General features: G+C 40.5%; 1 protein-coding gene across 3 annotated transcripts in view; it reads right to left on the reverse strand.

Annotated features, from left to right (window-relative positions):
- Positions 1 to 560: 560 nt before the first annotated feature.
- YTHDF3 (YTH N6-methyladenosine RNA binding protein F3) overlaps positions 561 to 20,313 on the reverse strand; it is a 32,339-nt gene continuing 12,586 nt past the window's right edge. For 2 of the 3 annotated variants that reach the window (XM_069957537.1, XM_069957538.1), the window contains exons 3-5: positions 17,194 to 17,279; positions 12,461 to 14,038; positions 561 to 9,744 (exon numbers count right to left, since the gene is read on the reverse strand). In XM_069957537.1, the coding sequence (XP_069813638.1) occupies positions 9,721 to 9,744; positions 12,461 to 14,038; positions 17,194 to 17,279 (1,688 nt within the window). In that variant the 3' untranslated portion in view covers positions 561 to 9,720. The remainder of the gene's footprint in view (positions 9,745 to 12,460; positions 14,039 to 17,193; positions 17,280 to 20,313) is intronic. The other variant, XR_011361648.1, reaches the window with a different exon arrangement.

The following is a 20,313-nucleotide window of genomic DNA, read 5'->3' on the forward strand; positions in this document are numbered from 1 at the left end:
ACCCTAAGTCTTTAGTCAAATTTGTTCTATTTTCCAATTTTTCTAGGAGAAACCTGGAATGAGACTCCAGGACTGTGTTTGCAGACTTCCCTGGGGAATTAGAATGCTTTTTACAACCAACCACCGATTCATCAGATGTAGTGAACCTCTGTGTAGATTCCCTCTACTTCCATGTATTTATAACTACATGGAAGGCAGGTACTATACACAGCATATTGATAATGTATTTACATTATTGATAACCAATAAAGATGAGTGATCTTTGAGTACACTCTGTTTCATCCAAACCCGAACATTCTCCATTTGATTACTAGTAGCTTAAGACGTTGGATGCGGCCCTAAGGCTGCCTGGAAAACATGGATACAGCCATAGACCATTTCCATATTTTCCATCCAACTTCTGCAGACAATGGTACTCAAATGGCGAGGGTTCGCGTTCGGACAAACCCAAGTGTACTAGAAGTTTGCTCATCTCTAATAACCAATATATCCTGCCCTGTGCAAAAGCCCAAAATTCCCAAAAGCCCAAAACAATCATCCAATAAATAAGCAGCAATAACTAGATTTGAACATTGTTTTATTTTCCAGCTTGGTAATGACTGCTTTGCTCTGCCGTATTCATATACAGTATATGGGATATCTAACTTTTGAATCGCATACATAAAATTCAGTTGTACAAGACTGGGTCACCACAGTTCTCACAAGAGGCAGAGTGATGCAGAGGCACAACTGTGTAAAACAACTGGATTCTTCCTGTAATCAGATTTCCAAAAACATACATAGTTACAAAGAAAGAAATGCTTAACCTTTATATATATATATATATATATATATATATATATATATATATATATATATATATATTTCGTGCAGTGCAACCAGAATTTTTATATCTGTATGCTAGGTGCAAAAGTGTACCCCATGTGAAATGTAATTTTGCAATAGATCTAATATTCCTTTAAAAAAAAAAAAAAAAACACCAGCAACCAAACAAGTTTTTCTTTGTTGCATAAAATTATATAATTCTACTACACATTTCTATACATAGATGACACATCCAGATTGATTTCAACCCAAATGCCAGTTAATATATGTATATAATTTTAATATAGGTATACAATAAAGTTTTTTATTTTATTTTTTTATTTTTTAATACAACCTGACTGAACGAGTGATAAGAAAGATTAGTTAAAACTGTTAACCTGTACCATAATTCTGTTTTACGCTTTGGATGGATAAGTATTTGGACAGTAAGTAACTGTAATTAAGCAGGAAAAAAGTGAGAAAATAGCTTTAAAAAAGTGGGGGGAAGGGAGCAGGCAGAATACAGCCGCTCATAATACTGGTATAGCACTTGAGGATTGGAAAAAGATCACTGAGGAATCGATGAGCAATAAAGTAATCACATTAAACCACAAAGCTTCTCCAGATATAGTGGGAATTTATTATAGAACATGAATGTATTGAAGAGGCTCTCCACCTATAGCCTTCCTGAGTGCAGAACAGGACTCCTAGTGAGAGTCCAGCTTACCCCGCCCACATTGACTGATTGACAGCTTCTTGTAAATCAGTATAGAAAAGGCTGCCAATTACTCTATGGGAGGGATAAACAGGACTCTTACTGTCCCTTCTAGGAGTACTGTCAGAACTTTCTCACTTTGTTCACTACTACATCCACATTCAGATAAGCAAGGTATTTTGTTCCTTATAATTTAACTAAATTATACCCAGATTGATGATCAAAACAGTTTGTTCATTGTTTATTTTAAGCCTAAGCAATTGCTTGGTATGTTATGGTACTAGTCTGGTTATAGCATTGTGTTCAAGTATTAACTATCCTGTCACCTTTTTTTTTACCCTACCCTTTAATACTGAACTACATCTGATCAACACTATCAGGGGTATAGTATACACTTACATGGTCTAGCTCTGGCACAGTCATAGTTTCTACTGGTAGAGTGACAGTAAGGTGGCCGGACAGCACTGAATGAATTGCCAGAGCCGGGCCATGGTAGTTTATACTGATACCCTCTCATGGCACTGATCAAATGCAGGTCAGCAGAAACACATAAGAAAAAAAAAAGGTTAGTTAACAGGAAAGGTGCTAGTTAGTGAAACCAAAACCAGCTTATTAGACTGCTACCAAGCTAACAGTACAGAGTCCTGTGGGGGTCATAATGGCCCAAACTATTATTTAAATAAAAAAAGACAGTAATAAATGTTATTTTTATTCAGAGATCCTGCTGCAAATCATGTACACCCATATACTCACACATACTCCCTTTATCATATTCTGCTCTCGGGGCAGCACCTGGCAGGTTTGCTTTAAGGCCTTCTTTACACTTAAAAGGGATACAAAAATAAAGCTAATTTAAAAAAAAAGTCTTAGGCTAGGTTCACACTGCGTTTTCAGCATCCGTTTAACGCATCCGTTTTTTGAAAAAAACGCATAAAAAACGGATTGCAAAAAACGGATTCATTTGTGTGCATCCGTTTTTCCATTGACTTCCATTATTAAAAAAAACGGATCCGTTTTTTTTGACGGACCAAAACGGACAAAAAAACGTTGCTGACCCTATTTTTCTGGACGTTAAAAAAAACGGATCCGTTAAACGGATGCTGAAAACGCAGTGTGAACCTAGCCTTAGTGGTATAAATAGTTGTGTACCTCAATCTCCTATTCACTATCCACAACCATAAGGGTGCTTTATATAACCACCATCCCATTCTATCCCTCATACGACATGACCATGCTCCTTCTCTGCTAGCCACCTACAAATTTAAAAAAAGTCAAGGCGGAATTGACCCTATTCTGACAATTCCAGGGCATTTCCCATCAAAACTGTCATAGACCTCCTTCACATTGTATAAAACCAAAAATTCCACAAAAAATAAACATTGCTTTGGGCAAAATGAGTGCAAAAAAAACAAAAAACTGAAAATATTTCCATTTCGGGTGAAAAGGGGAGGGGGATAGAAATTGATATAGGCTTTCATTTCTGCCTTTAAAACAATAAAAAGGTGTGCAAATATAGCCTCAAGAACCATAGGTGGAGAGCCTCTAAGTCAAAATACAAATCCCCAATGGGAAAGTGCAAACTAACTGCCCCGTACCACTGGACTCTTGCTTGGGTGCTAGGTTGGCACCAATTAGGTAGTAGTTACTTTCCAACATGCAAGGACATCCTTATGACAAGGAAGAATTGCCCAAAAGCAGCTGAAGATATGGGAGTTACACATGGGATCCGAGTATATTACACACACACAGCGCACACTCTGAAAAAACAAGCCACATGGATTAAATACAGCAAGCATATACCTAGAAACAGAAAGGCAAGTGTGCAATCTGATAAAAGAACTACATGACGAGACAGAAGGAAAGAAAGGCTTCTATTTGTCCGATAGGTGAACATTACACTAAGAGACTAAAGCTATGTTATACTTCCGCCTATCTCTCGTGTGCATTTCAGTGAGGAACAAATACTGCAACAGCTAGTGAGTAGTCACATTCTAGCGATCCACAAACACGGATTCTGGACAGAGAGGAAACTATTTCATTGCAGAGATGGGAACTATGCATAGAACTACTTGGCAATGTCCAATATAGAGATTGTGAGTAATAGTCAAGAATTGCCCACAGGACTAAGTGAACACAAAGATGCCGTAGGATTCATAAAACGTCAGGTAGGAATCCTAATGTTGCATGCAGTCCATATGCAGTCATTCTGCCACTTTATCAGTATAAATGGCACAGGTGAAAATGCACCACACATCTGTTCCAGCTTTCAAGTCCACACTACGTTGTTGCAATCCGTTTTGCAAAAAAAAAAAATGGATGCATTTGTGTGCATTCGTTTAGATCCGTTTTTCCATTGACTTCCATTATTTAAAAAAAAAGGATCAAAACGTTTTTTTTTAAACGTACACAAAAGTAAGGTCAGCTGCGTTTTTGATGCGTTTTGATCCGTTTTTTTTATAATGGAAGTCAATGGAAAAATGGATGCACAGAAATGCATCCATTTTTTCCATAGTTTTTTTTTTTGCAAAAACAAGATGAAAAAAATGGATTACAAAAACATAGTGTGGACCCAGCATAACCTAACCTGCTTAGGAGAACCATTCATCACCTTCCCAATACGGATCACTTAGGGTCCATTTACACAGAAAATTATCTGACAGATTATCTGCCAAAGATTTGAAGCCAAAGCCAGAAACAGATTATAAACAGAGAACAGGTCATAAAAGAAAGTCTGAGATTTCTCCTCTGTTCAAATACATTCCTGCCTTTGGCTTCAAATCTTTGGCAGATAATCTTTCTGTGTAAATGCACCCATAGTCTCATCTCCATGTCATCAATTAACCACAATAATCTGCAATAGACAACACCCTCCCCCATATAAAAAATACAATGGTAAAGTGACAGTTTTTATATTGATAAAGGATATCATAAGAATCTGCATAAACTAGTGTTATCAACAGGAGTGGTGGATCACAGTCTGTCTACTGTTCTGGTTATCAACCAGTAAGAAAAGGCTAACTGCAGCTCTATTGATGACCAAAACCAATGAAGAAATATTGCCCATGTACTCTTATGGTTACCACAATTACCCCTGGTCCTCAGGTACATAAATGTGCGAATGGTATTAATGATGCTGTGTGTCAAAAGTGCATTTAACATAAGCTCCTGTAATATATGGAGCACTTAGTTTCAGACTCCTGGTTTAAGTCTACCTGCTGGCATAGATTAGTTAGGGAACCCGAATGTAAAGTGAACTGTCAGATGATTTTTTTAGGTCAGCCAGGTCCTTCTTTTGTTAAAGGGGAACGATCAGCTGGTTAGACAAATCTAACCCGCTGATATCTCCCTATTGCGCATGGGGTGCTGAGGAGGTATGTCTCTTACCACACGTCGGTCCCACACAACTTATAATGTAATCCTGTGTCCGCTAAAGCTGTTTGGAGACGATTCGGCCCGCTCACTCCACTAATAATCATTAGAAGGGGTGGGGGCAGTGCTCCAAATGGCCTTACTCAAAACAGGATTACATACAGGGTGCCTTCACGCGTAAGATTCGCAGCGGATCTCACCTTGCCGTGTACACCCTCCTTGCCGTGCACAGTCTATGGACATCCCACTGTGAGTATGTCAGCAGCCCGCCCTGTTGTTAACTCCCTCTCTGCCGGAGCGTATACTTATCATACTTATAGCGTATCAGCGCACTGATTGGCCGAGCGGGACGTGCAGAAGCAAGCCGGAGCGTGGAGAAGGCGATGTATACGCTCCGGCAGCAGTAACGGGGCGGGCTGCTTACATACTCACAGCGGGATGTCCATAGAGTGCACACGGCAGTGATCCGCAATGGTTCCGGTACGTGTGAAGGCACCCTAAAACTGCAAGGGAACAGCACCAAGGATGAAGGTAAGAGACTTACCTTCACCCTCAACGTCCCATGAGCAGGTAAATTCCTCTTTAACTGAAAACCTAAAGTATCAACAAAATTGTAATAATAAACTATATCAATCACATAAAACACACAAATATAACAAGGTCACAATTAAGTTCTTATTTGGGAATCAGGCATGGCTTTTATATATAAAGCTTTGTTTTTGGCTACATATCTAGTCTAGTAGAGAGACTACTAGAAACCACAGTCCCTTAAAGGAATTGTCTGCTATGGATGATATTTATAAGGAGTGTAACCAAACGATAAGATGACTGAATATCTCATTGTTGAAGGGGTATCGCCGTTAATTATTCTGCAGCATCATCACAGGGGAAAAAGTAAAACCATAGTGTTATGCAAAGTCACATGAGAATCCCCCCCCATAAAAGAGATGCAGTGATTTGTTAATCTCTACTTGGCTAATAAGAAGGGAGAGATGGACTCCCACTCCACTGCTTACCCTAAACATCTTAAAAGGGGTGTTCCAATTAAGATAATTCCTTTAAGCAAGGGATGCTGATGCAAAACCACAATTCCCATCATGCCTGGACATCCAAAGCTAAAGCTTTGCAGGCATGATGGGAAATATAGTTTTGCAACAGCTGGCGGGCCAAAAGTTCCCAATCCCTGCAGAAGCACCCATTTGTTTACCTGTAAGCTGCTATTTTTTTTGGCTTTAAACGAGGAAATTGAAAGTCATTACACAAGCTTGAGTTTTGCCACTGAAAAATGAGAGGCCTGGCTTTTTTTATTCACAGCTGCAATGACACATGGGGTGACCTAATCTTTGATTATGCACATTTTTGCAACATTAAATTTGAACGCACCATGTGAACAGTCCTCTACAGCACAGGTGTCAAACTCTTGGCTCTCCAGCTGTTGAAAAACTAGAATTCCCATTATGCCTGGACAGCCAAGACATGATGGGAAATGTTGTTTTGCAACAGCTGTAGTGCTGAAGTTTGATACCTGTGCTCTATATTACTTATAAACATCCTAACAATGTAGATTTCTTCATATGGAGTTCCCCCTAAAGAAACTGGCATGGCGGCAACAGATTTCCATTAGGGAAACATTAAACATTTTCATTCAGACATAAAAATTGGAGGGTTGAGCCAGTTTCACAATGGTCTTAGTGTACTGTATGTCATCTTAAATTTATTTCAGTATGGAAATACATAGACTCTCTCAATTCAATATAGAAGCATAGACTACAAGTAAATGAAAATTAAATATACTAGGTTGTTAGAATCTGTTTCAGAAGTGTAGATATGTCAACCATTCTTTACTATGAAAACAAACAAAAAAAAAAAGTAACGGCAAGTAACACAATCTTCATGATTCATCATGGACAAACAGGATTAGCATAGAAATACATTTCTACTAGGGAAGTGACCCCAAGGTTACATTAGTTGAAGCTAGAAAGCAGCTTTGGAGAGAATGCACGACTACTGCCATATTCTCAGGCTCATAGGCTTTACATTAATACGTTTGCCTGTAATACATCATCAGATTATTTCTCTATACTAGGACAAAGTGAGAAAAAAAAAAATTAAATAAAATAAAAAGGAGGCACTTAAAATCACAATATGGGCGGAGGGATCTACGTGTGGACTTAAACGCGACAAACAGCGCCCATAAAGTTATTCCAAGAGTTAAATAGCCATAACAAAATAGAAAAGTGCCGAACGCCACATGTATGCGTGCTAAGTTTTTCTTTATTATTAGCTAGCTAGTAAAGGAGTAGGGGTGTATTTCATGAGAGCACTTGGTCAGGTCTGTGGACGCCCAGGATTCCCAGCTCAAGTTAAAGAGAATTAGAAAAGTTGTAAAAAGTCTCCCATAGACTAAGGTACAAAGACATTGGCGACATGACGTGGTATCTTACTGGATAGTTTGCAGGATATGGGGAATAAGACCAGGTTCACACACCAAATGTTAAACATGGGGATAAGTCTCTACCTCTCTTTAGGAACCTTTACAGTTATTGCTGCTCCTCTTATTTTTCTACATTCAAAGTGTACATCTAAACTTGACCAATACCTGGGATATATGTCCATAAACTGCAAAGCTAGTGTTCAGCGTATATATGGTTCCTGAAAACTCCATTATCCTGCAGTCAATCTCAGATCAGCTTCTCTTCTCTACAGTGTGTGTATGACTGTATGACAGATGCTCTACACCCTGTGTACACCTTATAGTTTGTACATAAAACCTATAGCAAAAGCTACATGGTACAAATACCATTCCAAGGGCTTAAAAGTTATTTCTTTCACAGAACTGAAATTAAAGGCATATTGCCTACAAAAAGTTGCAATGATCCAAGGAAAAAACACTAGATCCCCTTTGTATTCACCCTGCTTTATAAAAGACCAGTCAGCTATTGAGTTTGTCCATGAAAACTATCCATCAATATCTGATCAGCAGGGACTCCACATCCGGCAACCAACCGATCAGCTGTTCAGCAGAGAGGCAGCACCTGTACTACGTCATGGAGACAGAAGCAGACGGCTCCGATCACTGTGCAGTGGCTACACTGGGGTTAAATTAACCCAACAATGCCAGTACAGAGAGTAGAGCTCCTACCACTGTGCCATGCAGGTGTAGCAGCACTGCTGAATAGCTGATAGTAAGGGCCGATCCTGAGGAGAAGTGATCAATAAATTTTTAACCCTATAAGGTTTCCCTCAGACAACTTTTGCACAGTTTTTTTTTTTTTTTTTGCAGCTCCCAAAAATTGCAGCGTATTTTCATCTGGCGCTCTCTAATTTTAGTGTAAATCACTAAGCGTTTTTTTTTTCCTCTAGCATTTTATCCCCTGCTTTTTTTTCTGTAAAAGTCATGTTTATCGTGCGATTCCAAGCTTTCTATTAAAACTACTGTGGACCTGTTCTGGAGTCGTAGGTCTCCTAGGGCTGCATCCATTTTTTCTGGGCAGCGGGATTCAAATGCCAAGCGTTCGGGTTCGCACAAACTTACTGTAAGTTCGCTCATCTCTAGCAGATTGGCTGCTGAACAATTGAATTTATGTGGTTGAAACAGGAAATCCCCATAAAACGTGGTGTGTGAACCCAGCCAAATGGAGACTAATCATCCTTCTAAGTGTTTATTTTTAGTTCCAGAAGTCATCTGACATATCATAGTGACATATCAGAGGTTCTGACCAGTGGCGGCCCTCAGCCCCTTCATCTGTGCTCAGCAATCCTTGGAGATGTGAGCAGAGCATGGCAGACCCATACTTTTTATAAACCTATACACTGCAGAGACCAGGCTCAACTCAAAATTCGTACCTTCGAGGCATGGGCACGCCAGCAAATATTGAAGTGAAACTATGCTTTTCAGTCCAAGCCAAAACTTTTATGTGCTTGGAAAAATCACTAGATGACCAAGTTTAGGTCCCTTGAACGAATAGGGTCTATGCTAAACAGAGCACAAGTAAATCAGCCGATGATTTAGACATTTTGTCGATGTATCCGTGCCTTGAAGGTATGAACTGTGATGTGAACAAGGCCTAAGCCCACCACTCCAAGGATCACCTGAGCATAGCCAAATAAGCTGATAGGGTCCAATTTTCAAATAACAGTTATCAGTGGGGGCGTCTCTCTATCCAGGCCCTCACTGACCAAAGCTTCTGACACGCCACTAAGATACGTCAAAAGTTTTCTGAAAATGAAGGTCCACTTTAAACTTGAGGCTGCATTAATTCTTAAACACCAAATCAAAAAGGGGGTGCCTACTGAAAAACAGTACTTGGTTCACCATAGAGCTGTCACTACAAAAATTCTCAACAGGACTATTCTTTGAACTCCTGAATTATAGACTGCATATGATCTCTGTGTAACTTCCAAAAGCTAATGAAAAAAAAAACACATTTAAAAAGTAAATTAAAATAAAATAAAATAAATGAAGCCATGATTCTCAATCTTATTAACTAACCACTTTCCTACTGGGAAAGAAGAAAAAAAAAAGGAATCCTTGTAATTCAGTGGGACTCCTGTGCCGTAACTCGATTACAAAAAGACATCAGATACTGGTTAAAAGCTTCAGGACAGAAAGTGCTTGACAAAGTTAAAGTTCTCAAGTGTTTGGTGACAAGTACAAGGGCAGATGCACTAATGAAAACAAATATGCAAAAAAAAAAGTCAATTTCATGTTAAAGTATTCAAGGATGTAGCCATAAGCAGAAAAAAATGCATTAATTATGTTTCTTCCACAAAGTAGGCGATTTCCAGAGTCTGCATCATTAGTGTTTACAGAAGGGGTTAACTCCGTCTAATTATTGTTTGTTTCGATTCCTCTCCTGCAAAATAAACAAATAAAAAAAAGTTACATGGAGACAAGTTATTTTCTCATTACAGAACAAAGCCTTCCAATTCAGTGCTAGCAGGCAGCCCACTTAGGGACCAAGGGGATCTCTATATACATGATACCGGAAATGTATATTAAAGGGTAGCTATCAATCCGGATGCCTCCAACAAAAGCTGATAGAAGAACACAAGTAGCTACTGTAGAACTACAACACCCAGTGTACTAAAACAGCTGTTGGCAGTCCAGGTGTGCTGGGAGTAGTAGTTCTGAAACGCTATGACTGAACAGGTTGTATTGCAGTCCTACAGATATAGCTTTAAAAACAAGATATTAACAGATCTCAATATTTGTAGGTATATTCAGTATCAATACGATGCTTCAGGCGTCGCACCGTGCGGTAGCAGAGGAAACACTGTAGTGGGGTGCCATCTGCTGGTAAAGGGGGTGTATGTGACAAGTTATGCACAAGCTTAACACAATGGAGGTTGATTCCAAAATACAATAGTATGGGGAAAGATATAATAAAAAAAAAAAAATACCAAAAAATGGTTTCGAGATTTAAAGCCCAAAAATCCCAGCATTACTCAAGTAAGGAGTATTTCTCCTTGTGTAAACTTTACTTCTGAATGCAGAAGGCACCGCACCTATTTACATTGAGTAACTGCGTGCAGTACTTAAACAGGCTTTATCCCATGAATAAACATTTATCATGTATATGATTGCCAAGACCCTAATGATCAAAACAACAGGGCTATTAAGGTCAATGGACACTAACACCACTTGTGCATTTTATTTTTCAAATGAGGATGTAGATGAGTGTCACACAGGCATAACACGTGGGTGCATGTCTGCATCTGTATTACCGCCAAGTCTGGTGTGACCATGTTTTTGTCTTTTTTTTTCTTTTTTTTTTTTATAAAACGGATGTTTAAAAAAAAAAATAGCAAAAGCGCAGTGTGAACCCAGCCTTAGGGTATGTGCACACTATGGAATCCGGGCAGATACCCCACCACTCGCATCTTTGCCCATGTCATAGACTCCATTTTGTGCATAGAATGGAGTCTATGGCATGGGCGGAGATGCGCAGGGGCACGCTGCAGAATCCGCCCGGATTCCGTAGTGTGCACATACCCTTAGAGTGAATTGACTTTCAGATTCCACAGCCATGGCCCAAATTCAGGAACCCAAAGCAAATACTCTACTTCTGAAGTTACCCTTACTGGGGCAAATACAGCAAAAAGGCAAAATTCAACCAACCTGTAGAGTGTATAAGAAAAAAGGGAAAAAGATCGAACTTTAATGTCACCATGCAAACACTAGAAGGTAATAAGTAAAAAAAAAAAGTATCCCAGGCTATTAGATTAATACAAGGGGAACAAAGCGAGAGACTATATTTAGAGCCGTGAAATTTATATCCCTAATCTGGCAATTCAGAACAGAAGCCACTCTTAGAGTATGACTCATTATTCTGCATGACTATAAGACACCGACTGCTAGATGAACTATATGACCTTCAGCTGCTCAGTAGTTCTACCTAATTCACATAGTCTAATGGTACTTTTACACGGAGCGATAATTCGCCCGATCGCACGATTAACGATTTTGAATGAACAATGTTTTTTTTTAATAACGATCAGCGTTTAGACGGAACGATACATCGTACGGAAAAATCGTTATACGATCGTTTTGCAATCGCTTAAGCCTATCTCACACATCGGTGAAATCGTTGAAAGAATGTTCACACAGAACGATCTGCAAATTTTTTGCGAACGATCAACGACGATTTGAGAACATGTTGAAAGATCAAAACGAACGATTTCTCGCTCTTCATTTGATCGTTCGCTGTGTTTACACGGCACGATTATCGCTCAAATACGATCGTTATCTCGAAAATTCGAACGATAATCGTTCCGTGTAAAACCACCATAAGAGAATGCTCATGTGTATAACTAGCAAAATCAAACAGAAAACAAAAAATACCCTGCTAGTTGAAGTGGGTATGGCTAGAGACCAGTATGCCAAGAAAATCTTTTCCATTTTTTATTAAAGCTCGGCAGATCATGTAGCAAGGATTAATCCTCAAAGCTCACTACAAATGGCCAGTAATATAAGTAACAATTCCATAGGTAGTAGTTTGGTAACAGAGGAAGTAAAGCAATGGTAACTCTGGCAGAAACCAAATCCAACAGATCAGCCATCGATTAGTTTAGTCTGGCCAAATTAGTGGTTGTGCAGAACAGTCCAGGAGGACAGTCTGAGGTCTCCTAGGCCTGTATTCATCTTTTCTCAGCAACTTAAGCATTCTGAAAGTGGAACCAATTTGGGAAAACTAATCTTTTTGGTCAAGGTCACTGTGGTTTCAACCGCCTCTTTTTGAAGGGTTTCCATTAAACACCATTCACTGTGCAGTAGAGCCAACATTATCTTTATTCTGTGGAACAGTATCATTATACAGATTACATTTCACTTACTTAACTTAAAATGTTATCCCTCAATCTCTAGCGGTATGTATGAATGTGCATTTGTGTGGTGAGCTGTACCTTTTATTGGTACCATTTCGAAGCAGATGGGACTTTTGCTCATTTGACCGTGGCACCTAGATGGCTACATTAATGCGGGCTAGCCACCAAAGTCAAGTCATCAAGAGGTTTAGAATTAAACCAATACATTTTCGTGGAACAACATAAAAATGAGTGAAATCCGCTTACCCTACGCATGGCTTCCTCCTCTTCTTGACGCTTCTCGTAATGTGCAAAGTCATCAAAGATAGAGGTTGTATGCTTGAAAGTCGCAATTATTTTAAGGACTTGCTTGGCTTTTTCTAGGGGTACCTCTTGAGTGTCCCTTGAGTTGGTAACAGGCTTATTATCGTTGTTTTCCAAACGAATATGTCGCAGTTGGTTATTAGGAACGTCTTTGACAAAGACCCATTTGACTTCAAACTTTCCCTTCCACTTGTCTTGTGACCAGACTCCAGCATATGCATTATAGTCTACAACAGACTTCATCTCCGCAACTCCACAAAAGTGTCCACTCCCATTTACGCTGAAGAGTAAATAAAGTGGGCCTTTACCATTCAAGGATCGGTAAGCAGCATCCAAACGCTTATTGCCATGTTCAGTACTGCACCAGATTGAGTACTTGATAGAACGGTGAATATCGTCCTCGGAGTAGCTTTTGATTATAAACACGCGCCCATTTTTCAGACTCCAATCAAAGTCTTTGGGATTATAGTTGTTTATGGCCTTCAATTTCTCCAGTACAGGATGAACCTCAACACCAGGGGAGGAGCTCACAGGCACAACACCTAAACTAAAGTTCTCATTGCCAGACACATTGTTCTGATTGAAGCCTACTCCCCGGTTCCTGGGTGCCACCCAGCGGTTCTGGAGCTGCTGCTGGACCTGGTGTGTTGGGGCCTGCTGCGAAGGTCCTGCTTGCTGCGGTGGCTGTTGCTGAAGCTGCTGTTGAGGCAGTTGGTTTTGCACCATGGGTAAAGGTTGAGTTAATGGCTGAGGCTGCTGAATTACAGGCTGAGGAGGCAGAACTGTTTGAGCAAGGGGGGTCTTTACTACAGCCCCCTTGTCGTCCCAAGTTCCAATATTGATGTTGTGTTTTATAGGCGGTGGAGGAACTGCAGTGCTACCAATACCCATATTGCCCTTAGGTTTAAGTTTAGGCTGAGGTTTTGCTGGCTTACGAGCAATGGCAGCCCAAGAGGTTGGTTTGGGTGCTGAACTGCTAACTGGAGGCACGCTATTTGCGGCTATACTAGTCATTCCTGCACTAGTCAAGGCTGAACCAACAGTTTTCGTGACAGCAGCAGTCATGTCCCCACCGATTTTCAGTCCCGTCATTCCTTGCTCGATGCTGTTAATCCCCGGCACTTTGCTTAAAGTATCACTGCCAAAACCAGCTTGTCCATCAGCAATGGCTCTACCAAGGGAACTAGGTGGGTATCCGTAGCTGCTGCTATATGCAGAACTTTGAGTTGATTGTCCCTGAGATCCACTTGTCCCCCATGTGGAGAAGTCTGCATTCCCAGGAAAAAAATTAAACCCATGCTGGCTTAGGAAAGGAGGAGTGTTCCCCAAAGCGCCAGGCTGACTAAAAACTCCATCTGGTATGTAGTGGTGTTCCCCATTGCTCATCTGTCCATACAAGTACGGCATTGGTGGGTCTCCTGCGGTGGACCATGCTGCCTCACCAAGGGAGTAAGGAAATCCAATGGATGGAGCATAATAACTAGGCATGTAAGGGTCTGACATTGGTGGATAGCTATTACTCTGCAACAGAAAAAGAGGATTAAGGTCGGTAGACAAGCTAAAGCCGATAAATTTCACTTAAAGCCAGAGAGTTGCATAAAAAGCATTTTATTCTAATAGAAAAAAAAATCAATACTGTTTTAAGCTGTTCTCATACTGGTTAACAGATGGGGGAGGGAGAGCAAATACTACCAATGACCATCAACGTCCTTGGGTCTGCTGACCTTATACATTATTGGATTCCATACTGATGACATTTAACAGGTTTCTTAGGAAGCCTGTGCAAGGTCCAATTATTACAGGCAGATATGCAGGGAACCCAGGGATGGCTGGGTCACGTGGTCCCTCTCCTTATCCTGAGCACCTTCAAGACAGCACATTTCTAAAAATCTACTGTTTGAGATAGATAGATAGAGATAGGATATATTCCTAACCCCTGTGTCTTTCTTTTTTTGCCCTTGCTTATGACTAGGGATGAGCGAATTTACAGTATACCAACTGAAGAGGAGCAACATGGAGTTTAAAGACAGCAAGCTGCCGGCCGAGCCTGGTGAAGCGCTTAGCTAGTGTTGTAAATTCGCTCATCCCTACTTATGACCAATGGAGGATATCCAGTGAGGTGGTCAAACATACCAAGTTCAACTGTACATAGATATCCTGTACTGTGTATGTGAGAAAGTACCAGAGGGCAGAGAGAGTAGAACCAGAGGGCAGAGGAAAGAAACCCATCTACAAAGCGGGATCTGTAATAGCCTTTCATTGTAGCTATACGTTGGGAGTGTGAACCCAGGTGAACTTTGGCTAGAGGATAAATGATTTTCTCTATTCTGACAATTACAAAACATCACATTTCCGGTGCTTGAATCTTTATTAGTGCATAATATGGTGCTGTATGAAGCAGTACAGACCCTGGGATGACCGCCTACAGCTTGGCCCATTTTAAGGGTCAGGAAATTACTGCACATATGGAAAGTAATAAATCAAGATCAGTGCAATGCCAGAAGTTCTCCAATATCTGCTTTATCTGCTCTGGATATACTCTGATCATTGATGGATACATCTGCTTTTAGTCATTCCTCACAATGTGCATCTGACACTTGAAGCTATAATGTAAAAACTATTTTATGATATCATATTGTAATAAACTGGTGTAACATAACCTAGCGCCTCCTCTCACAGAATAAGCGGCACTCAGCTATGTATAATAGAGTGATTCCGTGTAGGCCACTCTTCCACCAGATGGTTCCTTTCAGCTCACTCATTAATTATTCATCGCATTTCAGAAGTCAACAGAAAGTACAATGGTTTTTCACACAAGTAAACAGTGAATGAACTCCTTGTTTGTCAGTAACTTGACACGCACATTTTTTAGCTCTGCAAACTAGCTGACAAGAAGGTGCAGCCTGTTATTTTATTAGCACATTGCCTGCTTATAAATCATGATGCAATGTCACTATGGGGAAACAACCATATAATAAAAAAAACACATTGTGTTGAGATTAATTTCATCTGATTGTAAATCTGAAAACCTGCAGGATTAGCCAACCATTCCCTGAACCTGCCAGCAGGGGAGAGAAGAATATGGTGGACTAAGATCCAAGCATCCATATGACTCTTTAGAAACAGGTGCACTCTGAGTGACATGTTTATCTCAACTTTAATGGAGTTCTCAGAGCCTTTTATATTGATGGACTACCCTTAGGATGGATTGTACAGTATATGACTAGCAGTTCTCCTGCTAACCAGGTAACTGAAGGGGCCATGGCTTCATTGTTAGGGTACATGCACATTGCAGAATGGCGACAGATAACCCGTCACGCATTCCGCGCATCAAACTTAAAGTGACACTGTCACCTCCTTTTTATATCATACGTCATGGTGCTTGTTCAAGAAAAATGTTTTATCAGTGCGCACATCTTCTCCACTCCATTCTACGCACGGGCAGATTCCACCTTCCATCCAATGAATGAACGTGTTCATTCTCTGGAGCGACGACGGAATCCGCCCGTGCATAGAATGGAGTTTATGACATGGGCAGAGACAAGCGCACGTCTGGCACAGTCCGCCGGCGGGTGCGAGCTGCGGAATGCGCAACGCGTTATCTGTCAACATTCCGCAGTGTGCACGTACCCTTAACCAGGCAGAGCTCTGCGCATTCAGTAGCACCTGTACCTGGTGTTCCGGTTCATCCCTTTCGCTTTGGAGCACAAAGCATCTTCAATCAGTTCGTTGGTACAATGCCAAGACTGACACTCAGACAAGACATCTCTTTATTAGATGTTTTTATCCCCCCCCCCCTTTTTTTTTTTTTTAAAGAAGTTTGTCCACAGGACGATTTTTCGCAGTGACGAAAATAACAAACCTCACCAACTCAACCCTCATCGTGCCTCTGCAGCGATGAATCACTGCTCCGGGATATCAAACTTAAAGTGACACTGTCACCTCCTTTTTGCATTCTGACATCTCTATACAGGTGTAAAGGGTAAATTTAGCGGTTTTCATACCTTATTTTATATCATACGTCATGGTGCTTGTTCAAGTAAAAAGTCATCTTTTATCAACTGCAGATTGTGTTAAGTGGGTGGGGCCTCGCGGCATTAGCGCCACGCCCACTTAATACAATCTGCGGTTTATAAAAGGACACTTTTTACTTGAACAAACACCATGACGTATGATATGAAATAAGGTATGAAAAACGCTAAATTTACCCTTTACACCTGTGTAGAGATGTAAGAATGCACAAAGGGGGTGACAGTGTCACTTTAAGCCATCCTGACCCGGTTGACGGACAGCCCGCTCAGTCACTGATTACCTGAGGGGGCTGTTCTTCAGCCGGGACAGGCATTTGCCTTCCCGCAGGGGTCCCAGAGCCAGGCACACAGCACAACACAGGCATGGGGAAAGGTAATAAGGACTGCTTGTTATCCTCTTCCCTGCCGCCTGTGGGATCCTTCATATGGCCGGGCTTCTCCTTTGAGTCCTAGAGACACAAAGTGCACCCTGTAAGGCTTACAAATAGGTTTGTGGTGTTAGTTTGCCATACACTTCAGGAAATTTCATGGACCACAATCACCTGTCGCAGGCTTAAAAATTTTATATATATATATTTTATTTATTTATTTATTTTTTTCCACAAGCTGATCGATCTCAATGCAAGGTCCTGAACATGAACATACCTGATTCGTCTGGCTGGTTAGATATGGCTCAAAGTCGTCATCGTTTACTGCATCCTTCTGATGCATTGAACCGTTCTGTACTGCAACTGAACAGAGAAATTGTTGTTGGTTTACAGCACAATAGTCCCTATACACATCTATAATTCAACGTAAAGAACAGGCACAAAGCAAAATGGTATCTTGCAAGAAAATGTCTTTGGCGAGACAAAGAAAATGAAGTTTGTTGTTTTCATTTGCATTTAATGTCACAACTGGCTGCGGAATACTAGATACATACATGTGGAAATTCGCTAATATGACTGGTATAATAAATCAACAAAACGCCAAATAAAAATCACAATAAAAAAAAAAAAAATGCAGCCTAGTCCGGTTCAGTAATCACAACCCAGCTTTTATTTCTCACATTGCTCCGAGCAGTGCTTGGCTGCCATGAGCAAATAAATCTGTTTCTCTCTTAGACAGTTTTAGTAAATCTGTGCCATTGAGTAAACATGCACAATGCAGGGAGGAAAAGGAAGTGAGCCCTTTAATATAATAAGCTGTAGATCGTCTTATAGAAGCAGCTGCCTGCATGAAATTTTTTCCGTTTCTGCAATTGTGACTTGTGCAACACAGACGGATTGCAAACACTGCAGATATTTTATCAGCGCTGCAAAAGTCATTTAAAAGGGGTAATTTTTATTTTATTATTGTAATAAAGTTATATTACCTTGTAATGCTTCATTAAAATAAATGTATACTTTGATTATACATCAACTTATGTTAAGTGGTAGCAGTAAGGAGCTACACAGCCCCACTGCTGCCACCAACGTACTTGTCAGGGCTGTATAAGGATCCTATTACACCAACAGAATTACCTGGCAGATTTTTTTTGAGCCAAATCCAGGAAGAGACTATAAAAAAAAAAGAACAGGTCATAAAGGAAAGACTGAGATTTTTTTTTCTCCTTTCAAATCCATTCCTGGCTTAAAAAAAAAAAAAAAAAATCTGTCAGATAATCTGTTGGTGTAATAGGGCCCTAAGCCCTGCAGTTCCTGACGCTCTGCTCAAGCTCTAATACTATTGATACTACTGTTGCTACTCAACGGTAGTTGATAAACATATAGTATACATTTACTTTAAAGTTAAAGTACAAAGAAATATTGCTTTAATAAAGCTATGTAAAAAGAACTATTATTAACTTTTCCCTACCACAATCATTTAAAAAAAAATTGGCCCTTAATTACATAAGCCTTTTATATTTTGAGCAGAAAATAGCAAAAAATAGTGTTAAAGGGGTACTCCAGTGATTTTTTTCCCCCCCGAATCAACTAATTTCAGAAAGTTACATAGATTTGTAAATTACTTCTATTTAAAAATCTCAAGTCTTCCAGTACTTATCAGCTGCTGTATGTCCTGCAGAAGTGGCGTATTCTTTCCAGTCTGACACAGTGCTCTTTGCTGCCACCTCTGTCCGTGTCAGGAACTGTCCAGAGCAGTAGCAAATCCTTTCCTGCTTTGGAGAGTTCCTGTCACAGACAGAGGTGGCAGCAGAGAGCACTGTGTCAGACTGGAAAGAATACGCCACTTCCTGCAGGACATACAGCAGCTGATAAGAATTTTTTTATTTTTTTTTTGCAAAGTACCCTGTTAACCATCACCCAAGCAAAATACAAGTAGGGACTGTGATTGCCACATAGGATAGTATATGCGGTCATCTCAAAACTCCTCAATAGTGCACAGGGATGCCAAGATAGCTAAACTCTTCTAACCAATCTGTTGCCCTTCAGTTTTTGGCATGGTGTAAATGCCATGTTTACATACACTCCTCCACAGAGCTGGTGCACAGACACGTTGAATACTTAAGACGTATGTACTCACAAATGTATATGTAAACAAGTACAGTGAGTTCATTAGACATCTTGACATTAGGATCACATTACATGTACAAGCAATGAAGTCCGGGAGAACTTTCAGTGCCAAGGACATGTGTATTGCATCATGCTTATAGCTGCAGCAACAGTATATAAGGAGACATCCCCTACCCACATGTCCTAGAATGGCATATACACTTTACACAGGGTCTGGCTTTCTGCACCCTCTTCCATGAGCCAGAACAGCATTCAGGTGTATTGGTCAGAATGGCTGCTGCCACCTTAGGGTGCGTTCACACGTACAGGATCCCCAGCAGCAGATTTGATGGCGCAGATATTAATGTAAGTAAATAACTGAACACAGCTTCAAATCTGCTGCGGATCCTCTACGTGTGAACGCGCCCTAATACTACATTCTCCATGGGGGTCATCTCCGATAAGACAAACCTAAAGTGATTCCAGGATTATAGCTCTAGGTGTATTATAGCTCAGGAAGCAGCATTAAAGAAAATTATTTCCTGGTGCTGTGTTGTTCTTACAAGAGAGAGTGGGGGAAAGCTGCAAGTGACAAAAGAAAGAACACAGACTGTAAGAGTAGGTTCACACAGTTAGTAATTTCCATTAGACCCCTGGGGGGATTCTCAGACATATACACATGACATATAGTAATGAGGGATACCAACTGTTATACATAGGGTCCAATGTTAAAGACCTGTTTTTTGTTTTTTTATTTAACAATTTATACAGGGCTGTGGAGTCGGTAAGCAGCAGCTCAGACTCCTGAATTTTATCAGGACCGACTCAGACTCCTTCATAAATGGCCGGTCATATACCAGGGGAGTTATTTATCACACTGGCTCACCAGCTTCTCCCTAATGTCCTACATGATCCTGGGGCAACTTCTGAGGGAATAAAGAAATACTGTATATAAAGCAGATTCTCCTGTGTGTGCAGTGGATGCAGCCAGTCTCCAGCCTCCATGTCCTAAACTACTAACAACTAGACTAGATGGAGCAGGTGGTCTTTTCCTGCTGACAGTCTTCTATGTTTCTAACTTAATATTCACCATACACACAGAAACACTGCTAACTATGCCAGATCCCTGTAATATAGATGTCAGCCATAGTGATAGTGATAGAGAGCGGGTCACACACAGTGATAGAGAGAGGTCACACATAGTTATATAGATGGGTCACTGTGGGTGTGGGAGCACGCCATAGCGCACGCACACACACACAGCCTGCTGCAGCCATAGTACATACACAAC

This window comes from Dendropsophus ebraccatus, chromosome 2 (genome assembly GCF_027789765.1).
Source record: "Dendropsophus ebraccatus isolate aDenEbr1 chromosome 2, aDenEbr1.pat, whole genome shotgun sequence".
Classification (NCBI taxonomy): domain Eukaryota; kingdom Metazoa; phylum Chordata; class Amphibia; order Anura; family Hylidae; genus Dendropsophus; species Dendropsophus ebraccatus.